General features: G+C 44.6%; 2 protein-coding genes across 3 annotated transcripts in view; both read left to right on the top strand.

The window, feature by feature from the left end:
* Window positions 1-5247, top strand: part of irak1 (interleukin-1 receptor-associated kinase 1) — a 17273-nt gene extending 12026 nt beyond the window's left edge. Inside the window, exons 13-15 of the mRNA XM_030056245.1 lie at window positions 1-342; window positions 3779-3877; window positions 4553-5247. The exon at window positions 1-342 is cut by the window's left edge and continues 565 nt beyond it. Of these exons, the coding sequence (XP_029912105.1) occupies window positions 1-342; window positions 3779-3877; window positions 4553-4623 (512 nt within the window). The 3' untranslated portion in view covers window positions 4624-5247. The remainder of the gene's footprint in view (window positions 343-3778; window positions 3878-4552) is intronic.
* A 4334-nt stretch (window positions 5248-9581) lies between these two features.
* On the top strand, window positions 9582-26040 carry LOC115361640 (cadherin-1-like). Of its 2 annotated transcripts, XM_030055158.1 has the most exons (12): window positions 9582-9694; window positions 9807-9889; window positions 10620-10734; window positions 11081-11163; window positions 11719-11874; window positions 17017-17157; window positions 17305-17460; window positions 17841-17985; window positions 19124-19296; window positions 19817-19945; window positions 23891-24076; window positions 25492-26040. In XM_030055158.1, exons 2-12 carry the CDS (start codon window positions 9833-9835, stop codon window positions 25711-25713), a joined length of 1563 nt encoding a protein of 520 aa, XP_029911018.1. In that variant the 5' UTR covers window positions 9582-9694; window positions 9807-9832; the 3' UTR covers window positions 25714-26040. The 2 variants fall into 2 exon arrangements, with proteins under 2 accessions (XP_029911018.1, XP_029911017.1); XM_030055157.1 differs by lacking the exon at window positions 9582-9694 and having other exon boundaries at window positions 9736-9889.
* The last annotated feature ends 287 nt before the right edge of the window (window positions 26041-26327 follow it).

Raw genomic sequence — 26327 nt, 5'->3', positions numbered from 1 at the left:
TGTCTGCTGGGAGCCTCACAGGGGCCCCAGTGGGACCAGCAAGGGCCCATGGGGTAATACAGGGGCCAGACACAGGGGGGCGGAGCCGAGCAGAGCCCGGAGCTGAGGGAAACCCCATGACCCAAACTGGGAACCACCACAGGAGCCACCAAGGGACCTTCCAGGGTTCCTGTCTTGGACCCGGCTCCTGCCCTGCTGCCCACCAAGGGGCCCACCCAGTAGACCACCCCGGGGCCCCCCCAGGGGCCAGGCAGGGGACAGGCGGGACTCCAGGAGCCTATGATGTCCCAGAAGACCCCTCGCCTGCAGGGTCACTGCGGTCCTCGTCACCAGGACCCCCAGGTAAATCATCACTACTGAAATGGTATCAGGATTGAGGGGGCCCGTCCCAACCGAGCCGGGATCAGAGCCGGCCTGCCCCCCGGTCCAGACCGGACGTGGAAACACTGCCAAGTGGAAACTTACGAAGCCCAAATTTATAAATCCTGAATTTGTGTGCGAGAGGAATAAATATGTAATTCATTGGTTGAGTCTGCATGGCTCTCAGTCTAACCCTGCAGCATTATGTTATTATTATCGCTCCATTATAGCAGAAATCATGACCACAGTTATTTTGATCAATATCATGATCATGATTATCCAACATTATTACTCCTTTACTTTGGAAACATCAAGCATTTATTGAACTTTTTAAAAAATGTTTTCAGCAGTGGATTTCCTTGAACTTTAAATATAATTGAGTTGTGGAAGAATTCACAGAGGCTTTACCTTTCTCAGGTTTCTGCTCCTTTATTGTTTGGTCATAGAACGTTTCCATTTAATCAACATGGCAGCAGATTTATATGGAACAAACAGGCTGAATGGTGCAGGGTGGAAGTTGGATGGGTCTGGTAATGCATGTTAAAACAAGCAGTCATTAATAAAATGTGCATGAAGCAGCACCAGCAGGAGGTGTGGAACCAGGAGGAGCACCTTGAGCCGGAGGGGCAGGAGGCGTGTTCTCCCCGTCACACTCCACACACTTTCTGATATTTCTAACAGAGATATCTCACTGGCAGATTCTGAAATGTCATCAACATGTGGGGGGAAATCAGGGGAAATGAAAACCCCGTTTTCTTGTTAAATGCAGAGAAAATAGAAAATAGAAAGTATTGGAACAGTGAGGCCAATTCCTTTATTTTTGCTATAAACTGAACACTTTTGCATTTGGCATCAAAAGATGAATATGAGACAAGAGACCAACATTTCCATAATTTCCAGGTATTTACATCTGGATCTGATACACAACTTAGAAGATAGCATTATTTGTAACGGAACACCAAATTTTTAGGTGAGCAAAAGTATTGGAACAGACAGACTTAAAATGGATTAAAGTGAATAAGACTTCATATTTATCTGCAAATCCTTTGCTTGCAGTAACTGCATCGAGCCTGTGACCCACTGACATCACCAAACCTTTGCATTCCTCTTTTGTGATGCTTTATCAGACTTTCACCACAGCCTTTCAGTTGTGGTTTGTTTTGGGGGATTACTCCCTTCAGTCTCCTCTTTAGCAGGTAAAACACTCCACTGGGTTTAAGTCTGGAGTCTAAAACCTTCTACTTCTTGTCCTTGATGAACTCTTAAATTGTTTTGGCAGTGTGTTTTGGGTCATTATCTTATCTTAAACTGGCAGATTGTACTTTTTGGCAAATTCCAGCCTGGCCTTCCTGTTCTTCTTGCTAATGAGTGGCTTGCAGCTTCTGGTGTTCCCTCTGTACTTCTGTTCATGAAGTGTTCAGTGAACAGTAAACTGTGATACCCTCACTCCTGCTGTCTGGAGGTTGTTGCTGATTTCACTCACAGTTGTTTTAGGGTCTTTCTTTACAGCTCTCAGTGTTTCTGTCGTCAGCTGCTGCTGTCTTCCTTGGTCTACCTGTTTGACATCTGTTTCTTAGCACACCTGTGGGTTCTTTCTTCTTCAGGACATTCCAAATGGTTGTACTGGCTATGGCCAATGTTTGTGCAATGGCTCTGATTGATTTTCCATCTTCTCTCAGCTTCACAATTGCTTGTTTTTCACCCATAGACAAGTCAAGTCAAGTCAAGTTTATTTGTTTCGTACATGGTGTGAGTTTCCAAAAGAGAATTGAGACTACTAGCATTGAGACTATTTACATATGGCCATGCCGAAAAGGAGCAGAATGAAGATAAATCTTATGTTACACATAAATAAACAACAAACAAATAGAAGGATGCCTCCCATCTGCAGCAACGAAACAGAACAATAACAGAGAAATACCCTGATTTTTCTCGTTCTGAGTGCTCATACAACTTCACCGTTCTCTCTTTATGTTTTTTTTAACTGAAATATATTTTTACAATGCTTTAAGTCATTACGGAGGGAGTTCCAGAGTTTCACTCCCACCACTGAAGTACACATTTGTTTTAGTGTTGTTCTTGCAAATTGATGCTTAACATGACCCTTCCTTCTCTATAAGGGTAAACATTTTTTGTAGATTTGTTGGTAGTACTTAATTATGGCTCTCCTGTAGGAGGTATAATGACTTTGTGTTGCTCTGGTGTGTTTCCCCACACCTCCACACAGCAGGTGGTACAGGGCAATACAAGGGCACAATACAAAGTCCTCAATGCGTTATATTCCAGCACATGTTTTACCTTATTACCTATTACCTATTTAATACAAAGATACTCTTGGACACTTTTTTCATATGTGTGAGATATGCGATTTCCAAGTCAACGCTTCGTCTAGGATCACACCCAAGAACCTAATAATATATATAATATAATATAAATATAATCTCCATAACTCTTCAGTGCTTGTTCCTGCTATTGAAAGTGCAGTATTTTCCTTTTTTTTTTTTTTTTTTTTTTAACCAAAAATCATAAATTTTGTTTTCTTTAGATTTAATGATAACTTGTTAATATCAAGCCATTCCTTAAGTTTGACCATTTCTTGTTCCATACTCTTTACCAACTCCTTTAAATCATTTCCGGAACTGTAAAAATGAGTGTCATCGGCGAACAAAACAAAATTTAATAACTTTGATACATCACAGATATGATTTATGTAAACAATAAATAACTTTGGCCCTAAAACTGAACCTTGATTGGATGTGTTAGCAGCATATTGGACATACTGTTGTCTTTTATCCAAGTAGCTGCTTAACCAGTCTAATACTTTACCTCTCACACCGTATGAATGTAGTTTTGATAGAAGGATGAAGTGATCGATTGTGTCAAATGCTTTCTGTAAGTCGATAAAAACCCCTACTGTGTATTTCTTGTTGTCAGTTGCGGTTGCTGTGTCCTCAGTTATGATCATTACAGCTGAAGCGGTAGAACACACCTGTCAGTCACATGTTCTAGTACTTTTGCTCACATGAAAAATGGGTGGGTTCAAACAGAAGGTGCTATCTTCTAAGTTGTGTATCAGATCCAGATGTAAATACCTGCAAATGAAAGCTGAAATGTTCATCTCTCGTCTCATATTCATCTTTTGATGTCAAACCCAAATGTTTTCAGTTTATAGCAAAACTAAAGGAATTGGCCTCACTGTTCCAGTACGTTTGGAGGGGAGTGCAGGAGTCCAGCTCCGGCTGAACCCGCGGGGCCTTTTCCTTTTTATTGTTCAGATGTTTCAGTTCATTTTACATCTTACATGTTTTTAAGATTGTCAGATATGACAGAATGTGATCTATATCTCTCTGTCTGCCTGCCTGCCTGCCTGTCTGTCTCTCTCTCTCTCTCTCTCTCTCTCTGCCTGTCTGTCTCTCAGTCCAGATGAATCCCTGTAAGCAGCGATTCCTGATGAAGAAGACTCTGTATGAGGAAGGCAGGATCCAAACCCCTGAGCTGCTCTCCTCTGACGACCTCTGTAGGTCCACCTGCATGCACACACACACACACACACACACACACACACACACACACCCACACCAATACAAACAGATAATGTGTTAAATGTGAAAGCATCACTGGGTCACTCATCAGGATGTGTTACCATGGTAACAATGGCATTGTGACGCAGGAGAGCTCCACCACAGAGCAGCTCCACCACAGAGCAGCTCCACCACACAGAGCAGCTCCACCACAGAGCAGCTCCACCACACAGAGCAGCTCCACCACAGAGCAGCTCCATCACAGAGCAGCTCCACCACACAGCAGCTCCACCACACAGCAGCTCCACCACACAGCAGCTCCACCACAGAGCAGCTCCACCACAGAGCAGCTCCATCACACAGAGCAGCTCCACCACACAGCAGCTCCACCACACAGCAGCTCCACCACAGAGCAGCTCCACCACAGAGCAGCTCCATCACAGAGCAGCTCCACCACAGAGCAGCTCCACCATGCCCCTCCCCCCTCGCCCCTGGTGCCTCACCCCTCGACCCCCCTTCTTACCGACTCTTGGGAATTCTGGGTTTTTTCTCTGAATATTCCCCCCCTATCTCGGCTTACCTCCTCTCCCTCTGTATCTCCTTCCTGGTGGTGTGTGTGTGTGTGTGTGTGTGTGTGTGTGTGTGTGTGTGTGTGTGTGTGTTGGGTTCAGATGCAGAGAGCAGAGGACCAGAGGAGAGCGACGAGCTGGACTTCCTGCCTGCTCAGATCACACCTGACTGACTGATCCACCTGCTGCTTCAGCCAAACCTTCATCATTTACATCTCCGCCCTGGTTCCTCTGCAGGTTCCACAGTGTTCCTCTCCTTCACGTTCCTCTGCTCTCCTCCCAGAGCGAGCAGTGGGCTTTCAGAGCTGCCACATCACTCCTCCTCCCTTTCCTCCATTCATTCCACTACGATATGAACATGAACTTTCAGAGCCTTCACACTTTCTTCACTCCAGTTTTCCATCAGTGGAGTAAAGTCCTCAGAGTCTCTGGGACGGAGCTTTAAATCTTTAAGATCCACAACATTTCAGTCAGTTCTCATGTTTGGATCACAGCTGTCTGTCACAGAAACACCCCCACTACACTAGAACCCACTTTCACCACCTCACAGTTACAAACTTCATTATGATACCACACACACACACACACACACACACAGACACATACCCACACACACACACACACAGACACAGACACATACCCACACACACGTAATCCCAGACAGTCGCTGTGTTTCATGATCATATCGGTACGCAATATGTGAATGATATTCATTCATTTCTATATGTGATATTAATAACATTTTGTTACTTGTCAGTGCCTTTATACAGTTATAAAATACAGTATTTAAACATGTGTGTGTGTGTGTTTCTCCTGCTTGTTTAAACCAAACACTACAGAGATTTAAAGTTGAACCACGTCCAGACACACAGCCTGCAGGTCAGTATTTTGTCCAGCGGGGGCAGCACTGAGCTAAACAGCCTGCAGGTCAGTGTTGTGTCCAGCGGGGGCAGCACTGAGCTAAACAGCCTGCAGGTCAGTGTTGTGTCCAGCGGGGGCAGCACTGAGCTAAACAGCCTGCAGGTCAGTGTTGTGTCCAGCGGGGGCAGCACTGAGCTAAACAGCCTGCAGGTCAGTGCTGTGTCCAGCGGGGGCAGCACTGAGCTAAACAGCAGAATCTGTGTGGGTCAGTGGGGCTCAATGCTCTAAACTGATCAGTCCATTTGATCCAGATATTGATCAGTAACTGGACTGTTCCTGTCCATATTTCTGCTGCAGACAGGATTATAAACTGAGATTATAATCCATGGCTGTAAAATGCTGTGAGTGTGAGCAGATTAGCACTGGCATTGAGGCTCTGTGCTGCTGACTGGCTGCAGAACCACAGGAGAACCAATCATCTGCTTCCTAAATGTTCCACATTTCCTTCCTCTGAGCTCAGAGAAATGTGGATCTTCTGAAGCAGCGGCTGCAACAAAGTACAGTACAAGGATGGAGAATCATATTTCATAATTAGTTATGGCATATAATTAATTAGTAAATCTATTATTATGAAATCAATTTGATGCTTTGAAAGCACAACAGTCGCATTGTCAGTCAAGATTTTTAAAAAATTAGCCTGATTTGTGTGAAGCATGTGGGCGGGGGGGTGACGATCTAACAAAAAACAGGTTAACGCCGAAATTTTATGTGAAAAACTCAAATTTATGAAAAAATTCAGAGAGATAACTTTTCTTTCTTTTTTTGGCTAAGGACACATGGCACATGGTTTGACTCTGTGGGGTTGGATCAGCGCCGCTCTGCAGACGACCTGCAGTTGATCCCCTCAGCAGATTCTACTCTGACATGGGATTCAGGAACAAGGAGATCCTGCTGATCTGAGCCCAGAATCAGCAGATTGTTTTCTTCTGAATCGGCCCAAGTCACAGCAACGTCTCTTCAGAGTCCAGATGCTGAGGAGGAGGTTGGGGTTCAGTTTTTTCCAGAATCTGAATCATCAATATTTCACAAGACATGTTACTGCAATACTCTGCATGTTGCAAAATGTGACTGACGTGTCGTGATAATTTCGTATCGTGGCCTCTGATTCGCTGCCGTGGCAGGAGCGTGGAGGTGGTCGACAATGTTTTTTTATTTCGTTTTTTTTCCCCATTTCATTTGGCAAAAGAAATGTTTTCACCTTGATAAATATTAATTAAGTAAAAAATCAATAAAACAAAAAGTTTGGTGCCAAAAGCGAGTGCAGGGGCACAATGCTGTCCTCAAGCACTACACACACACACACACACACACACACACACACACACACACACAGTCATACACACATACATACCTGTGTTGTCGTAGTTACTTCAGTTACTGAGAAAGTGTCCGTTCATGTTCTGTCATGTCTCCTCAGGTGAAGCACACCTGTTGTTTACTCACTGATTCTTGAGAATTTGGATAAATCATGTCCCACTAAGAAACATGCTATTTCTGCTGGAAATGTACAACATTTTAATGAATAAAAAGAATCAAGGGCATAATCAGGGGGTCCTTTGCACATTTGTAAGGTTCTTTTATAGGTTTATTTTTAATTTGTATTAATTTAATGATTATATGTTGGCCCATGGCCTACAAAACCAGTTGTCCTCAGATAGGAGATAATCATTTCAACTTGATTAAAACAACAAAAAGTAATAATTTCATTGAATAATATCTTTACCACATGAAAGAGTACATCATAATATGTATTAAAATCTACAAACGATGAGTTTTGAACAATATTTACTATTATTTTGTGATTGCTCAAAATGTGTCCCAGATATTCGTCACCACCGTCAGATATATATTTAAAAAATAACAAAAAAAAAAAAAAACTACAAGGTCAGTTACATTCCTGAGGATCCCTTTTCAAACCTTCAGCTCTACTGCATGCTTCAAGACCGCTCAGGCTCCTGGAAGTTTTCTGTTTTCTCTTAAATCTCTTCATATTTTTGGACACTGCTACTGTCACAACCATAACATGTCAACACCGTCACTTCTGTATAAAAAATATTAGATTAGATTATGGAATAAATGTATACTTTTTAAGAAGAGGTCTGATGCAGGTAGCAACAGGGAGGAAACAAGCTGGCTAATGTGAACAACTCATGCTGATCATGTGAAAGAGCAGGTTTTTGTCACCACCGTCAGACGTCACCACCGTCAGGTTTTCTGTGTGACGGTGATGACTGAAGTCTGAAAAATGCTTATAACAGAGCTCAGGATTCTTATTTTTTGTACCAAATAGTTAAATAAAGTTGTTGAGCAAGAAGCCATTGACTTGAGTGGTATAAATTTTGGAAATGTATGTTGTAATGAGGCCACTGTCACCTCACAGTGAGAAGGTCCTGGGTTCAATTCCCACCCAAGGCCCTTTCTGTGTGGAGTTTGCATGTTCTCCCTGTGTCTGCGTGGGTTTCCTCCAGGCACTCCGGTTTCCTCCCACCATCCAAAGACATGCAGGTCAGGTGAATTGGAGAAGCTAAATTGCCCCTAGGTGTGACTGTGTGTGTGAATGTCAGTGTTTGTCTGTCTGCCCTGCGATGGACTGGCGACCTGTCCAGGGTGTTTCACTGCCTTCGCCCTATGAGCACTGGGATTGGCTCCAGCACCCCCCCACGACCCTAGTGAGGATAAGTGGTTTAGAAGATGAATGAATGAATGAATGTTGTAATGAGGCCACTGTCACCACCGTCAGATTAGTGTCACCACCGTCAGAGGCAGTTATATTGGTTTTAAATGAATATGCTTACAATATGTTTCTTTGGTGCTGATAAGTTATTAAAGTAATAGTCTCTTTAACACAAAAATATGTTTTTCAAATTAAAAAAAAACATTACGGTGACAAAAACAAAGTAGCCTAATAACTGGAAAAACCTATTTTATGAAAAAAATGCAAAATGAGGAGGTTGCAGCGGTACATTGCTGAACAGCCAAGACCTTGGCCTGTAATGATAAACCTTCAGATTTTGTCATTTAATGCACTTTTTTTTTTTTTCAAAATTAAAACCTGTTTTATCCAAATTCCCAAGAATCAGTGATCTGTCTGTCTGCCTGCCTGTCTGTCTGTCTGTCTGTCTGTCTGTCTGTCTGCCTGCCTGTCTGTATGTCTGTCTGTCTTTCTGTCTGTCTGCCTGCCTGTCTGTCTGCCTGTCTTGCTGCCTGTCTGTCTGCCCATCTGTCTGTCTGTCTGTCTGTCTTTCTGTCTGTCTGCCTGCCTGTCTGTCTGCCTGTCTTGCTGCCTGTCTGTCTGCCCATCTGTCTGTCTGTCTGTCTGTCTTTCTGTCTGTCTGTCTGTCTGTCTGTCTGCCTGTCTGCCTGCCTGTCTGTGTGGTGGTGGGATGTTGGATGTTGTCCTGTGTGGATTGAGGCCACTCAGACTGTTGAGGCTGATCCTCATGTTGATCCTGGTCACAGTTTCCTGCTGAGCAGAGGTCCTGGTCAGGCAGGTGTGTGTGTGGCAGGTATGTTGGACAGGTGTGTGTGTGGCAGGTATGTTGGACAGGTGTGTGTGGGGCAGGTGTGTGTAGGACAGGTGTGTGTAGGACAGGTGTGTGTGGGGCAGGTGTGTGTAGGACAGGTGTGTGTGGGGCAGGTGTGTGTCGGACAGGTGTGTGTGGGGCAGGTGTGTGTCGGACAGGTGTGTGTAGGACAGGTGTGTGTCGGACAGGTGTGTGTCGGACAGGTGTGTGTGGGACAGGTGTGTGTAGGACAGGTGTGTGTATGAAATGAATCTGCTCAGGAGGCACTCGTCACAGCCTTTTCACTCCATTTCTTATTTGTAATGTTTGATTCCTCAAAAGGTCAGTGGCCGTTCATCCACTGAAGATCAGCTGTGGCTTCCTGTCGCATTTTTCTAAGCAACAATGTTGCAGTCAGGTAAAGCAGGTACTGAACACAAAGATTTGAGAAAACCTGCTCCTGGTGATCTGGACCCTGGGGGGTAAAGTGTGGGCTGAAGAACAGCTGCAGTGCAGAGCGACCGGGGGGGGGCCACCAGGTTCTAGCCTGAAGGATCGGGTTCCACGCTCTGATGTGCGGAGGGCCCGGTACCTCAGAGGCAGGTACCTTGGAAAGGTCGAGCGAGGCCGAGGTTGTTTCTGTTTCCATTTCATTTGGCAAAAGAAATGTTTTCCCTTTGAACGGGCTCGGTTGTTTTTGTTCCTCAGAACTGTGTGGCTGTGAAGATCCTGGCAGTTGTGCCGCGGGCGGGATGGAAACCACACCGCAACTCAGGGGGGATCTCCTCAGATGGTGGGAGGAGCCTCTGGAAGAGAGCAGGTAGAGACACACCTGTGCTGTGATCCTGCTATAACTGCTCTGTACCTGGATTCCTCTTCATGTGTGAAACTTTCCTCCAAAAACAAACTGCATTTTTATTTCTGCCTGACAGGGAGAATTTCAGTCTGATCTGGAGAGATGGGGAGCGCCGGCTGTACGCTGCTGGGACTTTTAACCTCAGTCGTCTTTTTTCAGGTGAGTTCAAACTTCACTGACAGAATTTGCTGGTCAACCAAGCAGCAAGCAGCCAGACCTGAACTGTTACCTGTGCACTCTGCAGACACAGATTTCCCATGAGCTGGAAGCACAGGCCGCACATCTGCAGCTCCATCTGCAGATCTGAAGCTCTGTAGATCTGAAGCTCTGCAGATCTGAAGCTCTGCAGATCTGAAGCTCTGAGATCTGAAGCTCTGAGATCTGAAGCTCTGCAGATCTGAAGCTCTGAGATCTGAAGCTCTATAGATCTGAAGCTCTGAGATCTGAAGCTCTGCAGATCTGAAGCTCTGAGATCTGTCCCTCTATGTAGATTGTCAGATCTACAGATCTACCGTTGGAGTTGCAGATCTGCTGGTTGCAGCTGAGATGCACAGCTTGGCGTTGTTTGGCTCTTAAAGCTGGACTGAGCAGCGTTTCTCCTCAGTTTCCTGGGCGGTCGATGGTCCTTTTCTCACTGCAAGTCGTTTTTTTCTCACCCAGCTCTGTGTGTTGTTGTCAGAGATGAATGTCTTGGATTACTCAACGTTTTAAACCAAACAAGTGTAACTTCTGCGTTTTTCTGACAACATTAACGTTTGGGCCCAGAAATCAGGTGAATGGTTTCGATGTGGCCTGCTGAAATGTTTCTGACGCACCTGGAATACATTCATAAAAATATTGTCTTTATTTGATTGTTCTAGCAGCTTTTTAAGCCAGTTTTTATTTGCAGGCCCTGACATTAGTTCCCTGTGAGGCGGTGGCGTGTGTCCCGGGGTTTGAGGTGGAGAAGCTGATTTTCAGAGTGTGCAGCAGGCAGCTGCAGAGCCGCTGGACGCTGGGCAACGGTAAGAAAACACAGAAACACTGAACGTCTGCTTCAGGGCCGTGGGGCTGCACACAGCCTTAGAGTCTCTGACAGTTTCTATCAAACAACTGAATCAAATCCTGTAGAATTTCTAAGGGTATACAGTTTGTGGACATGCCTCCTGTTGTGTGTGTGTGTGTGTGTGTGTGTGTGTGTGGTGGCTTGTCTGGTGGGAGGGGCTTAGGACAGAGAGGGGAGGGGGAGAGCTGCAGGGGGGCGCTGTACTTTCAGACTCTGGTGTTGTTTGGTTGTGCCCGGCTGCAGTGGCGCCCTCTTGTGGCCTCAGGCTCCAGTGTGTATTCCTGTTGTGTGTCTCTGTGCTGCAGTGGGCTTCCAGGGCTGCTCAGCCCGCTTTGCTCTCAGCAGCAGCGACGGACGCTTCACCGTGGACGCCGACGGCACGCTGACGGTGAGCAGCACACAGCACTCAGTCTGCTGCAGTCACCTGTGACACACCTGTGACACACCTGTGACACACATGTAACACACCTTTAACACACTTGTTGACACACATGTAACACACCTGTGACACACCTGTAACACACCTGTGACACACCTGTAACACACCTGTAACACACTTGTTGACACACCTGTGACACACATATAACACACCTGTGACACACCTGTAACACACCTGTGACACACCTGTAACACACTTGTTGACACACATGTAACACACCTGTGACACACCTGTGACACACATGTAACACACCTTTAACACACTTGTTGACACACCTGTGACACACATATAACACACCTGTGACACACCTGTAACACACCTGTGACACACCTGTAACACACTTGTTGACACACATGTAACACACCTGTGACACAAACAGCAAACTGTGCAGCTGATCTTACCAACAGAAAGGCTGTCATGTTGCACCGAGCTCGGCGGTGGATCAGCTGTTTTTCTCTGAACGTGTCGCTCAGTGTGACGCTCTGCTGTGTGTTACCTGGCCAGGTGAACACTGAGCTGACTCTGCACACAGGACACCACGACTTCCTGATCCACGCCGTCAGCTCCCAGAGCGACCAGGTGACCGTGCCCGCCAGGGTCGAGTACGACTGCAGCCAGCAGGAGTCCAGCAGCCAGGACGCCCCTGCTGGCGGCGCACAGGTACTGCAGAGGAGTTAGAGCAAACACAAACACAAACACAAACACAAACACAAATCCAGCCGCAAGCAGTGATTAAGGAATCCAAGCCCTGTGCATGTTTTACCATGATGTAGCGCCCCCACTTGGCTGATTTGGTCCATAGGTAAAGAGGAACTGACACCCGATCTACAATGAATCACTCCATTCGATGGGAAGAAATTACTCAAAAATCTCCCATTCAATGGGGCGGAATTGTGCAATTTTTGTAACCCAGTTTACAGGAATTACTCCAAAATCCCCATTGAATGGAAACGGGTTTCTATTGGCTGTCCTCTGGGGGCCCCCGCCCACCGCCTGTGCATGCGCGAGCCCCGACGCAAGAGCAAGAAAAATGGCGGACATTCCTTTTATTCTCAGTGGAAAATGCAATATTGTAAGAGAGCTTATGCATTCAAATGCGTTTTGATAACATTTCTAGCGGGAAATGTGCATTTTATTTCCAAAATCTTCGTTCAGTTTATGTATATGATGTTTACTTTGTTAGTTATTACGAAGATTCTTTCAGGTTTCTATCGTTGCTATGGCTGTTGCTATGGACGCTGCTACCACTGTCGCTGATGTAGCTTCCGCTCGGAAGTTCCTGCTCCCCACGAGTGCCCTTTGAACCTTGCACCTGAGACACTTTTAAAGGCTTACAGTGCAGCAACAAAAAATGGCACAGACATGGGGTCAACATTTTTGGAAAGCTCTTGACCTCTACTGTCATGTCCAATGGCAAACCAATAGGGGGCGCCACTGACTAGTGTCAAAACATGGAAAAAACATGATTTCACTATCTTAAGAAAAAAATAAATGAAATCTGTCCAAACAGGCGTTCTTCCCACACCCAAAAACTATAATGAAGATTAGTGATCACAACATCACATAATAGACATAACATATTAGAACTACAAAATCTATGGCGCAGGACACCTCTGTGTGTTGCAACTCCGCGCAGATTGTAGTTCTGGTACACCTCTTCCGGGTTAGGGGAAAAGTTTTGAAATTAGGTTTAAAAAACATACATACGGTAGTTCTTCAACACCAAAACTATAACCTTAACGTGTAGCCTATGTTTATATCATGAATAAAGATGTGTTATGAAAAATAAAAAATATATATATAAATCTTTAGTGCTATTTTGACGTGTTTACGCGTTTTTTCCACCCGCTCTGTTTCGCTGACTGAAAGGGTTGTGTTCAATGGCGTACCATATCAGCATATTATCAACTTTCATGCACTTTATTACACTTTATTGACTTTATTGATGAAAGTCAAATCAGACACGTCGCTGATAAACACTAGGATTATGGGTAATGTAGTGCTTCTCCGTGATATGACATCGCAAATAAAACGTGTTTTCTTAAAATAAAGTTGATATTATACGGGACTTGTGGACTCGGCTGAAGCACATGCCATCGTTACACATCCTCATAGCTCGTGGTAAGTCTGCCTTGGATGGTTACAACGTTATGGCTAATAATCAGACCTTTTTCCGGAATATCGATTAAATTTGCACTTCCAGGATCTATGAACCACCACCCACAGCGTGACGTCACGGATCCTCGTTGACTTTCAGTGGACACTGTTTGTGTGGTGATCACACGGAATTAAAACCATAGAAATCGATTAAAACAGGTCACGTGCGAGGAGCACGCAATGCGTTATTAGGAGGTCATGCTCATTTCACGGATTTCTGTGAGAGCAGGTTAACCCCACACCTCCCTCCCCAGATTTCCACGGTGACAGTGAGGACAATACTTCCGAGCGGAAGCTACATCAGCGACAGTGGTAGCAGCGTCCACCTCCTGCTGGAACTAAGTGGTTAACACTTTATAATAGCCATCATTAATAAAAGGTAAATTTATAGTTAATTAAACTTTAATTATTCTACAATTAACAAACAAAGAAACGATAATTAACAAAGTTTACTGTTTACAGAGTAAGCTATTTAAGCATTATCACACGAGAGGGTGTGCTTGCTAATGGAATGCTAATGGAACTTCTGGCCGCCACTCCTTCCTCCTTCCTGGCCGCATCACTGTCGTGACAATAGGCCCGTTTCCACCGCCGGCACTCTCAGGGTAATTTTACGGGGCTGTGGCCGTTGTCGCATGTCTCCACCGCAGGAACCATCCCGAAGGAGAGAGTTCCTGAACTTTTACAGGGGCAAAGAAACAGCCCTGCCTCGGGGTAGGGACTCTGAGCGGCCCCGAAAAACTCCTGGGTGGGGCTTGGGGTTTACTTGGTGCTGACTGGATTTACTCACGGCACGATGTGGTGTCAACAGAAAGCAACAAAATAGCCGGACGCTAGCGTTAGCTTTAGCTAATGTTAGACGTCCCTTGCAACACGGCCAACACTACCAAGCTAACGTTATCGTGCTAGATAATGCTAACACCACACTTTTTAGCCGGCATTTTAGGGACACTACCGTTAGCTTTAGCGGACATTACCTAACACTAACAACACGCTTTTTTAAGAACACGCATTTTGATGCCCCGGTCATGGTCGCACAACCGCCCGGTAACTTTACAGGAACCTTCCTCCTGCTCGGCAATCTCAGTGGAGACACGGCAGGTGAGAGGGACGAGCGAGAGGACGTTCCTGTAGCTCCTGCCCCCCAAATACTACCAGGAACCTTTTGGTGGAAACGGGCCTAATAATGACGGTCAAGCACACCCTCGAGTGTAATAATGCGATTATACAACTATTACCAAGAAAATAAAATGTATGATCAAAATGTGTTCATACTGTGGGCATTTCACTCTCAAAATATCAAAGTTTTTTGCTAGTATTCTCTCCGTTTCAGTGGAAACACATGAGATGGAAGTTACCGTCATGTGGAAACACATGACGGTAACTAGTCCTTGTCAGCAGCCAACTTGGGCTTATCATGTTTTCTAGCCCATCGTGATTCCCCAAAACTGAATAAATCCCACACACAGCAACACAAAACTGCTCTGCTAGCTCAATCATGTTGGAACTAGAATATCCTCTGGAAAAAAATCATTTTTTCATGGACTGATAGTTATACTCCTGCCGACTTCTCAGTCATTTTTAATCTAACAGTTGCCGTGACAACGACTCACCAACACAGCTGATCTTCATCTACAACCAACTTATATGAACAGTTATATTTAAATACAGGCTACTGCTTTCCAGTGTCGGCGCCACAACAAACATCTGTCTTTTCATAAAGTCACCGGCAGATGTTTTATTTCAGCTGGGGGTGTGTCACTCCAATTTAACGTCAGCTCCGATTAATGTGGCTAAGCAGCAAAAGTAAGGACAGTAAGCAGTCACATTAAGGCTGAACAGAGTTATAGAATCACCTTTTCAGGCTGTTATCAATTTACCTCTGAAATAAAGACCACAGTTTTCACAGATGTGTTAATTTATTAAATGTTCATTTCAATGTACAGATGCAAACAAATTGACAAATTAATTAAATCAATTGCTTAGGAAACTCATAAAGACTAAACAAATTAATAACGATTAATAGGCTAATTAATAACTGATAACATTAACACATTAATAACAAGAACAAAGTTACAGCCGTACATCTCCGTGGAAAATCCTACAGGTACTGTCCGTGGTGCTGAATCTGCCTCAGCAGGTACTGTCCGTGGTGCTGAATCTGCCTCAGCAGGTACTGTCCGTGGTGCTGAACCTGCCTCAGCAGGTACTGTCCGTGGTTCTGAATCTGCTGAGGCAGGTACTGTCCGTGGTGCTGAATCTGCTGAGGCAGGTACTGTCCGTGGTGCTGAATCTGTCTCAGCAGGTACTGTCCGTGGTGCTGAATCTGCCTCAGCAGGTACTGTCCGTGGTGCTGAATCTGCTAAGGCATTTCATTCTCTTTATTATAGAAATTAAAGCTCCATAAAATTCACAGAGGATCTTGTTCAGCTCTTCTTTCCTTACAGGTGAGAAATCAGCTGTTTGCCCGGTGTTTGTCAGGTAGTCTTGTAGACATTTGACGGCCCAAGACGTTGACCGGGCCGTACCGGCTTCATTTCCTGACCTCTCCAGCTGATCCAGCTCTTCACTCGTCTCTCTCACGTATCTCTCCTTTTTCTCTTCTGTCTTGTCTTCCTCGTTCAGCCGTTTATCCAAACTGAGGTCGCCAAAGAAATCAAAATTGACAACAAAACGGTCCATTATGCAGGCGAACAAAGCTGACAGCGGCTTTTGATGCGGGTTTCAGTGAAACGTTTCGTGTTGCCATGGAAACCACACAGACTCAGGCAATAAGATATAGGCAGAGTAATATTTCAGTGATTGATTCATTCAGTCATTTGAGCACAGCTAGCCGTGCTGTCATGCTTATTTGAGCACATTCTAAACGTATCTACATGTTGTATAATAACAGTTTATTGTTGCACACATTATTATTATTATTATTATTATTATTATTATTATCATTATCATTTAAATGTGTGCAGCGGTTACAGTTCCACGATCTAACTTCTCCCAAAACCACTCTCTTTGTTTTTTTAAATTCCATGTCATGTATGTAAACTCCAGGCTAACGACTCCCATAGACTTCAAGTCTTCATGCTAAGCTAACAGGAAATGCTACCCATAGGAACTGAACCAGTGGATGCACAGAGGTGGAAATGTTGTCCAACATCTGGTCTCAGTCTGGGGAAGTCGGGGAAAGGGAGATTTTGCCCAAAATGGTGGAATATTCCTTTAAATCATCTCAAACAACTCTTACTGTTGTTTATTGTGTTTCTGTCTCGGTCAGTGTGTGTTGCTGTCCATTCTGTATGCGCTCTATGCTGTGCTACTCTGTGCGCTCCAGTGCTATATCTGTGCATTTCTATGCTTTTCTGTTCTTATTTGTGCTGTTTGTTCTGCCACAGGCTGTTACTGTGTGCTTGACTTACCTGTACTTTGTTTTGTCTGCTGAATGGCCGTGTGTGTGTCATTGTGTCTCTTAAATTGATTCTGTAGATTTTGTCTTGAATTTGAGGTTGTCTTTTAAAACTGTGGCCGGGGACAGCAGATGAAAACTGACTCTGACTCTCTTACAGTTTAACTGTTTGTTAGTGTGTGTTGTCCCTGAAAAATAAACTGTCATGGTAACACTACTGACAGCACACCTCTATGTTTTTCCAGATTCCAGCCAAATCAGATGTTCCTGTTCTGTCCTTCCCCAAACTCTCTCAACATCTGAGGAGGAGGAAGAGACGCTGGCTCATCCCTCCTATTAATTTTCCTGAAAATGACAGAGGACCCTTCCCCAAACTTGTGGTGCAGGTAAGAACAACCACAGATCCAGTTCAGCTGCATTTTGAATATTTACATTTGGCATAGACCGTTTCCAATGCTGCCAAAGAGGAATATATTGGTATATTGACACAGGTATATTGCTGCCTTAAATCTGTGTTTCTGTGTTTTGTACAGATACGATCTGATGAAGATAAATTTAACACAATCAGGTACTCCATCACTGGACCAGGAGCCGACGAGCCTCCTGTCGGCCTCTTCGCTGTGGACAGAGACAACGGGTATCTGTACGTCACACAGCCGCTGGACAGAGAGAGACAGGACCAGTACTTGGTAGGCTCTGTCTCTGCTGTTAATAGTGAGTGAGATGATGTGCAGATGTACCCTGCAGTCACCCTGTACTTTTAGTTCCACAACAACAACAACAACAACAACAACAGAAAAAAAATCAATTTGTCAAATAAGAATGAAACCACCTTAAAGCTGTCCCAGATATACCTGATGACTCACACTGATGAAGAGGTACAGGATTTAAAAGACGGTCCACAGTGTTAAAAACACCTCTGAGGCTGTTCCTGTTAGTATGGATTAACACAGAGGAACTGTTTTTCTCCTAACCTGCTCATTAAAAGAAGTTCTTTCATTTGTTGGTAATGAACATGAAGCGTTGCATCACACTGTTATACAAACATGATTTTTTTGTGTGTCTGCAGCTTCAAGTCCGTGCTGAGGCAGTCGGGTCAGGACCTATTGGGGAACCCATGGAAATCAGGGTGGTCGTCATCGACATGAATGACAACGTACCCATTTTCACCAAAGACACCTTCCTGGGAGACGCTCCCGAGGCCTCGCCTGTTGGTGCGTCCTGATGTGGAACAATGCAATTTAATAACGCCCACATTTTGTGATAAAAACCTTGCTTTTGCTTTTTGAAATAACTTATCACACATTGGGGTTGTTATTACATGATACAGAGGTTATGCTTTTATGTATATGTAATTATTCATTAGATTATGTAATAACATGCCAAAATTGCTGTCATTATTTACACCAAGCCCTTCACGTCTTGTTGATTTTTGTGAAAAAATCAACAAGACGTGAAGGGACGTGAAGGGCTTGGAAGTGGCTGCTTCATGTAAACAATATTAATGTAACTTAGAGATTCACTGAAAAAAATCTTGTTTTACATGGCAGGGTTCACATCACATCAGCTCCGCTCGCTAGAAGCCTCGACAGAATCGGGTTCGCATAATATCCAAGCTTTTGCCTCATGGAGACCCGACAGAGAAGAATAGAATAGAATAGAATAGAATAGTTTTATTGTCATTGTACATGTACCACAAGTTCAAGCCTATAAAAATCAGTAAAAAAAAAAAAAAAAAAAGTAAATAAAAAATAAATAGTAAAAAGGAACATGGCGTTCCACCTGTTCCTCAGATCTGCGTCCTGCACCTCGGACCGGCGGCCCGGGGCAGGACACAGGGCCCGCTTCACTGTCCAGTCTGGTTGTTTTGATGTTTTGATTGTCCTGTATGTCCCGTCCGAGGGCAGCGGCTCAGACAGACGTCCTGGGTGGGACTTAACTGGCGTAACGCCCAAACCACACCTATGCATAATATAACGGGTAGCACAGGTGTTTTAGGGATAAAGGCAGGTGTGCAAGATAGCAACTTTTGTGGGGGAACACCTCTTAAGCAATGCTAAATCCCCAAATAACGGGTTTATGGACTCCATGTGGTGGAAAAGGGGCGTAACAGTCCAACGAGCTGGGACTTGGACACGGGCTTTGGCCAGGTCATTCCGGCCGTGTGGCTGCCTTTCGAGCTAAAGCAAATTCCACTGCCCCCCTTTCTCTGCTTTCTCTAGTTATGTAGCACCAATTTCAAAATTATTTGTGCCTTTCTGTTGCCTACACAGTCCTGTTTCATGAAAAGACCTTTCCAGCAGTAAAATCACCCTTTAAATCTCCTCTTGACTGATTTGTTTCTCGCTGCAGGTTTTGAGGTGATTAAGGTCGAGGCCACAGATTTGGATGAACCTGGTAATGCCAACTCAGATATTCGCTACAGAATTCTGAGACAGGATCCAGAGCTGCCCAACGGCAATATGTTTGCAATCAACCCTGTGAGTGGAGCCATCCGGGTCAACTCTGCTGGGCTGGACAGAGAGGTGAGGCTTTAAAGACGTTCCATGTCACACTCCGGTACTACAGGTAGCTAACATGGGGGCTGCTCACTGAGGGACTGTCACGAGGGTACGTACACAGAAACGTCAAAGTGGTTTCTTAGGGTTAGGGTTAGTAAATACTGAAGTTCTGAATAGTGGAGGCTCCCTGAGATCGAGTGTGTACGGGGAATCTCAGTTTGTGATGTGGGCCTCTGTGCTAAAATGTGCCAAAACACTGGGACCACCCATAGGTGGTGACATCATCTGCCACCAAAGATGACCCGGCACCCTGCTTTTCACTACACGAGGTCAGACTTCACACAGGTGTGGGTTGGGGGTTACGTTACTCTTTAAGGTTCCCAGTATATCAAAACCTGCCTGATATGCTGTAAAATCCCACTGAATGTGGTGACCTCTCTGGGGTGAGAAGATCCTCCAGGGTCCTGCCTGAAGAGGCTGGAGCAAACATGGAGCAGACAGCAGGAAGTGGAAGCATGACCACAGTGTGTGTCTCTGCCCACAGACATGCAGGAATTACACCTTGGATGTGCAGGCTGCAGACCTAGAGGGACATGGACATTCAGGGCAGGCGAGGGTCATCATCTCCATCTCCGACAGCAACGACCACGCCCCGGCCTTCAGCCAGTCCAGAGTGAGTACCATGTACCCAGCATGCAGTGCAACCTGTTGAGGCAACAGCAGGCCGTGTGTCAGTGTGGTGCAGCGGAATGTGCTGCTAGCTAGCTTACATAGCACTCCTGACATAGCACTCCTGACACAGGTGTCAGATGTTCTGAAAAAGTAGGGATGAACGAGTACACCACTATCTGTATCTGTGTCTGTTTAACCATCTATATTATCCATAGCCGTACTCAGAGTGGGCGGTGCCTACACCGGAAGTGGGTGTGGCTTATGCCGGGCGTTTGTGGAGTTTGACCGGAAATGGGTGGGGCTTAACCGGTATGTTATTTTGAGCCTGAAATTGATACGGGTTGATCAGAAGTTGTTATATTTATTGTTTATTGGAAAACTATTTTCAGAACAGCCTCAGAAGCTTCAGATCAATGTTTTTGATCACAATAGTAAACAAACTATTTACAGAACAAGTTTTTTATAAACACAGAACATGAATATTCTTAAGTGCATCAATGAATGCAACACATGCAGTAGGCAATTATGAAGTACTAGAGAGAGTGTATATATAGATAGATAGATAGATAGAGATGTATTTATATAGATATATAGCTTAATTTGTAATATTTATACTACTACTATATTTATTTTTTATGAACTACAGTGAGAAAGTGTCAGACTCTCCGTGCATGCAGCCCAAATAAAATCAAAATAATAATATAGGCTACTTTGTGTGTTCAGCTAATATGTGTGTGTAGGTGGTGTGTGTGTGTGTGTGTGTGTGTGTGTGTGTGTGTGTGTGTGTTAAGACTGTGACTCTGTACCGCGTCCGCTACGAGCAAAGTTTTCCAACTGACTTTATATCAGAAACCAGCCAGTAAGAGGGAGCAGACGGTAAAAAAAAAAAAAAAACGACCGCTGTGTCGGCAGTGAGAGACGCGACGCCAGTCGCATTGAGCCCCAACCCTGTTGTGAGATTTGACTTGTTGGCCATTTGAAGTTGCCATAGTCCATGGTTGATGATGTCATATAGGGGGCGACCAGGTGTTATGTGTGTTAAGTATGAGCCGTTGGCATAGCAGTGCTGTACTGAGTGTGACTTTGAAAATAAAAGCACTAGAGAGTTAAAGCGTCTTCCCTCCGTATCATGACAAACCCCCAACCCCTAACTCTGCTCAAAAGCACTGCGTCTGTTACCAATCAAGTTTAGCAGAAACTCTACTGACTATCAGTGATTACAGACTGAGGGAAGAGCGAGCTGAAAAACACCTGACTCCTACTGAGGAGAGACGCCATGTGAGCTGTCACACCTGAGTGAGAGACAGCTGAGGTTGTCCCTGTGTGTGTGTGTGTGTGTGTGTGTGTGTGTGTGTGTGTGTGTGTGTGTGTGAGCGGGGCACACGGCATAGGGGAGGGTCGCTGTGTGTGTTGTGTGTGAGCGGCGCTCCGCTGTACTGTGTGTGTGTAGGGGAGGGGCACTATGTGACTGGCCTATCACACACCGTGGACACAGTCCACTGCCTAATGAAGATTTTCATTCATCACGAGCATGGATACTGACTCATATAACTCGGATCATACTCGTACTCAGCAAAAGTGCTTTATCCGTACCGGATACTCGTTTCAGCCGAGTATCCAGCTCATCCCTGTGAAAAAGGATGACAAAAAGCTCACCTTAAGGCTCATTTCTGCTCCTTTACAAAGGAAAATAAAAGTGTCCGTTTAAAGGTCATTAAACACATCACCACAGGAGGACGGCGGTCCGTGAGGTCATTAAACGCATCATGAACACATCACCAAACAACCCCTGGTAAAGTTACAGTGACGTTATTTCAGTGTGCGATGGTTTATAAATGTCCCCTTCATGTCTCGCTCATAGACCGCTCTCTCTTGAACTATCGGCTCCCTGCCACCGCGATTTCCGGTGCTGCTGCTCCATTTGGTCTGCATCCGGAAGCTTCCTGAAACCTGCACAAATACAGAGGAGATGAATGCAGAGAATGGACAGAAGGTTCCATCTGTATCCAAATTTAATGTTGAGGAGAAGTGAGCGTTTAGATACTCGTCCCTGTGTGTTCCTACTGTGTTGTTTCATGCTGGAGATATAAACTTGGACAACAGAGTGAAAAGATGACTTCATGACCAAGGCTGGGACTGAAATACAAAAGGAATGTAGGCCATGAGTCACAGAGGTGAAACCAAACGGTTGTCACATTGAGAAAGGCTGCCCCCCCCTCCAGATATACCTCTGTGCATATTGATATTCTCAAGTATTAAACATGTTGAATTAAAAACATCATCTGGACAAACACGTCTCATGTTTTGTTGAAAAACAGACTTCGGTGTTCTGGTTCATATTCTGAGGTGTGATGGATGATAATACTGTATATAATATCCTTTATTTAACCAGGTAAAAAACTCATTGAGATTCAAAATCTCTTTTCCAAGAGTGACCTGGCCAAGACGGCAGCACAGAAACAGTGGTTACACACAAGACACAAATAAAATTCAATCACATAGTACAATCACACAATCCTATTGAGCTCATTTCCCTGTCTTGTATAATTGACTTGAATTCCTCCAGAGATATAAGATGTGTCAATTTCAAGTCCTTCTGCACATCATTCCAGGTAGACAGAGCAGAAAATTTAAAAGCCTTTTTGCCCAGTTCAGTTCTGACTCTCGGGACCTGCATCTGTACAATGTTCAAGGAACGCAGGCCATAACGGCTGTGGTTTCTACCCAAGTATAAACACAAGTATGCAGGCACAAGTCCAAGAATAGATTTATAAATAAAAGTCAGCCAGTGAGAGAGTCTACGGGCATACAGAGATGGACAGTGTGCGAAGGCATATAAGGAACAGTGATGTACACAATAGCTGCAACCAGTGATAAGACGCAAAGCACAGTGACCTACAGGATCCAGTTTCTTCAAAAACTGATCAGGAGCGTTCATGAAAAGCAAGTCTCCATAGTCCAACAACGGTAAAAAAGTTGTGGTGATCAAGCGTTTTCTGACTTGCAATGAAAAACATGATTTATTTCTAAAAAAGAAACCCAATTTCAATTTCAGCTTAGAAACAAGTTTATCGATGTGCAGTTTAAAGGACAGGTTCTCATCAGTTAGAATGCCTAAGTATTTATAAGATGTGACCATTGCAATTTCAACCCCATGAACAGTTTGCAACCTCAGAAGGTAAGATGGAAGCTGCTTGCCATTTGAAAATAGCATGGTCTTTGATTTATCTGCATTCAGCACTAACTTGAGCTGAGTCAAACGGGACTGAACAGTGTCAAGGGCTGCCTGCAACAACTCAAGGGATTTTAAAGCTGAAGAAGATGAACAATAAATTATTGTATCATCAGCAAAAAATGGGACACAGCATCAGACAAATTATCACAAAGATTATTCACATAAATTGTGAACAATAATGGCCCTAATATAGATCCTTGAGGCACGCCCTTTATAACAGGGAGGAAAGAAGAGAAAGACCCGGCAGCTTGGACACACTGCGTTCTACCTGATAAATAATTAGAGAACCAGTTTACAGCCTGATTAGATCAGCCAATCTTGTAGAGCCTATCTGCCAGGATGACATGGTCGACTGTGTCAAATGCCTTTGATAAGTCTATAAAAAGAGCTGCACAATATTTTCGGCCATTTAGTGCCTCTATGATGTCGTTTACCACTTTAACAGCTGCAGTTATTGTACTGTGCTGTTTACGAAAACCTGACTGATATTGTGAGAGGAGACCATGAGCATCTAAAAAACATATAAGTTGTTCATGGACCAACTTTTCTAAAATGTTGGAGAGAACACACAATTTGGAGATCGGCTTATAATTATTAACTACAGAGGGATCACCACCTTTCAGCAGGGGAAGAACATAAGCAGACTTCCATATTCTCGGAATGATCATTTCCCAAACACATGTTGTGTCTTCCTTCCTTCCTTCTTTCCAGTATGAAGCAACGGTCCCAGAAAACAAAGTTGGATTTCATGTTGCTAAGATGCTGGTAACCGACGGTGATGAGCCCCATTCTCGAGCCTGGATCGCCAAGTTCACGATTGTCAGCGGCGATCCCGATGAATATTTCACCGTGGAGTCAGGAGCCAATCAAAACGAGGGCATCATCACCACTGCCAAGGTAAGAGGTCAGCAGAGTCTGCGGGCCGGTGTCACCCCACGGTCCCACGCCTTCTGGGGAGCTGCCGTTGCATCGCCGCGCTCGCACAGATTCTCTTGCGATCACGGCTGAGGCTGCAGGTCCTGACAGATTCCTACAGTATGTGACATGCGCTCAGGTTGTGACTGAGCCTTTTAAGAAGAGAGCGTGCACATTAATGATCAGGTGCCCTAGCATGCACCTTGTAGCCATACAGGCTTATTTTCATCTGTAGTCCCTGTGCAGGTTCATGCTTTATAAAAACATGGAGGAACAAACATAAGACGCATAACAAGCAACAAAAAGATCCAACACACACAGCAGAGGCAGAACACACACATCTAAATTACACAACCATAAAGCACAAACCACAGCACCTGTTGATTTTCAACAGCAGTTGAGTTTAACATTATTGCCTGAACAGAGTGAATTTTGCATTGAAAACTGCACCTTCACACACGTGTTGCCCATGAACCTTGTAGGTTCAAACTACTTTCGCAAAAACTGTTTCAAAAAAGTTACCTATGCACATTTTGCAAATTCTGTATGTCTACATTTTGCACATAATTCATACCATTTTTATTTTATATATTCTTTTGACGAGGTAATAAGTGGTTTCTGTTGTTCCTCACAGCGTCGCGGTGGGCTGTGATCCACACCGTCTCATTCATGCATCTGCATTTAACATGTTTCTGTGGTAAAACTGTAGGATGTGTCACTCGTTTACTGTTTAAAAATGACTGCATTTTGTGTGAGGGAAAAGTTTCAACCAGCGCCACCTACTGGTTGTCTGTGGAGGTTCTCAGTCAGCAGGTCCTGGTTCTCCACACGGAGCTGAACTGAGGTCAGCTGGTCTGTCTGCAGGTTCTTCAACACGTTTCTCCTCTTCAGCTCTGACAGACAGGTGGGACGTCCCAGCTGTTCCACCTGTGAGCTCGTTCTCCAGGTGGCTGCCCCGTTAGCGCTCCTTCCTGCTGGGACAACCTCGTTAGTGTCGTTAGGGTCACCTGAGGGTCATTAGGGTCACCTGACTCCAGGAGGGACGGGACAGTGTTGCAGGTGGGAGACAGGAGGTGTGTGAGAGCTCCTCCTCTGCTCAGAGACAGTTCCTCTGTCCAGCCATCTGTCCTCCTGTCCAGGACATGAACCTGATGGTCCTGGAAGGTGTGTCCCTTTTCTTTCAGCTGCAGGTAAACTGCTGAGTCATGACCTGAGCAGTTGGTCCACCTGCACAGGTTAAACACGTGGGACCCCCCACCAGTCTACTTGTTGTGTGCAAAGAGAAACAACTTTCATTTTCTTGCTTAAAGGTAAACAAACATCAGTGCACCTGAAAAAAATGAATGTATTTGTTTTTCTTGTTCACAAGAGGTTTTTCTGATGCCTCGTCCCTGCAGGGCCTGGACTTTGAGCGGGCCCGTCAGCACACCCTGCTGGTCGCAGTGGAAAATGATGTTCCCTTCGCCACCCAGCTGCCCACCGCCACCGCCACCGTGCTGGTGAATGTGCAGGATGTGGACGAAGCTCAGACCCGCAACAAAGGTGTTGGAGGAGCGGGAGCCTCGTATCTTACCTTGGCATTTTACTGTTTTGTGTTGTTTTTCAAAGAAATAGCATGACTATCAGAGTTATTATTGTTTTGAATTTTTCATTAGTTTTTATTTTTATTTTGTTCTTAATTTTAGTTTCCAGCTCAGTTTAGTTTCACTTTAGTCTCTAGAGTGGGTTTGCTGGTTTCAGATTATTTTTTCTTGTTTGAAAATGTTTAGTTTGAGTTGAGTTTTTCTTAGTGTCAGTGTTAGTTGGAGTTTTTTTTATTCTCATGGGGGGTGTTTGTCAGAAAAGGTATTCCAGTTAAAAGCCAACATGTTTCCTGTGCAGAACTCAGATCCTCTCCTCTCCATGCAGGGGAGAGTGTAAACTGCCAGGCTGATGAATAAAGTGACTGCGGCTCGTGTCAGATCACATCTTAAAACTTCATTTTATACATTTACTTTGATTGTTTTGACCATCATTATGTTTCACCCTTTCATCTTTTATTATCATAGGTTTAGATTGACTTTGAGGATATTTGTCTTTGTCAAAGCTTTTGTGAGCAGAAATAAAATTCAGCAACAACTCAGCGTGTGTGTGTGTGTGTGTGTGTGTGTGTGTGTGTGTGTGTGTGGCTTTACACACAGTGCATATCAAAAACACACTCATGCTTTCACATTTAATAGGAAATAAAGTTTAT

This window comes from Myripristis murdjan, chromosome 7, assembly GCF_902150065.1.
Source record: "Myripristis murdjan chromosome 7, fMyrMur1.1, whole genome shotgun sequence".
In the NCBI taxonomy this organism is placed as follows: Eukaryota; Metazoa; Chordata; class Actinopteri; order Holocentriformes; family Holocentridae; genus Myripristis; species Myripristis murdjan.
Note: the sequence above shows the minus strand (reverse complement) of the source record. Positions and strands in the feature narration are given on the sequence as shown.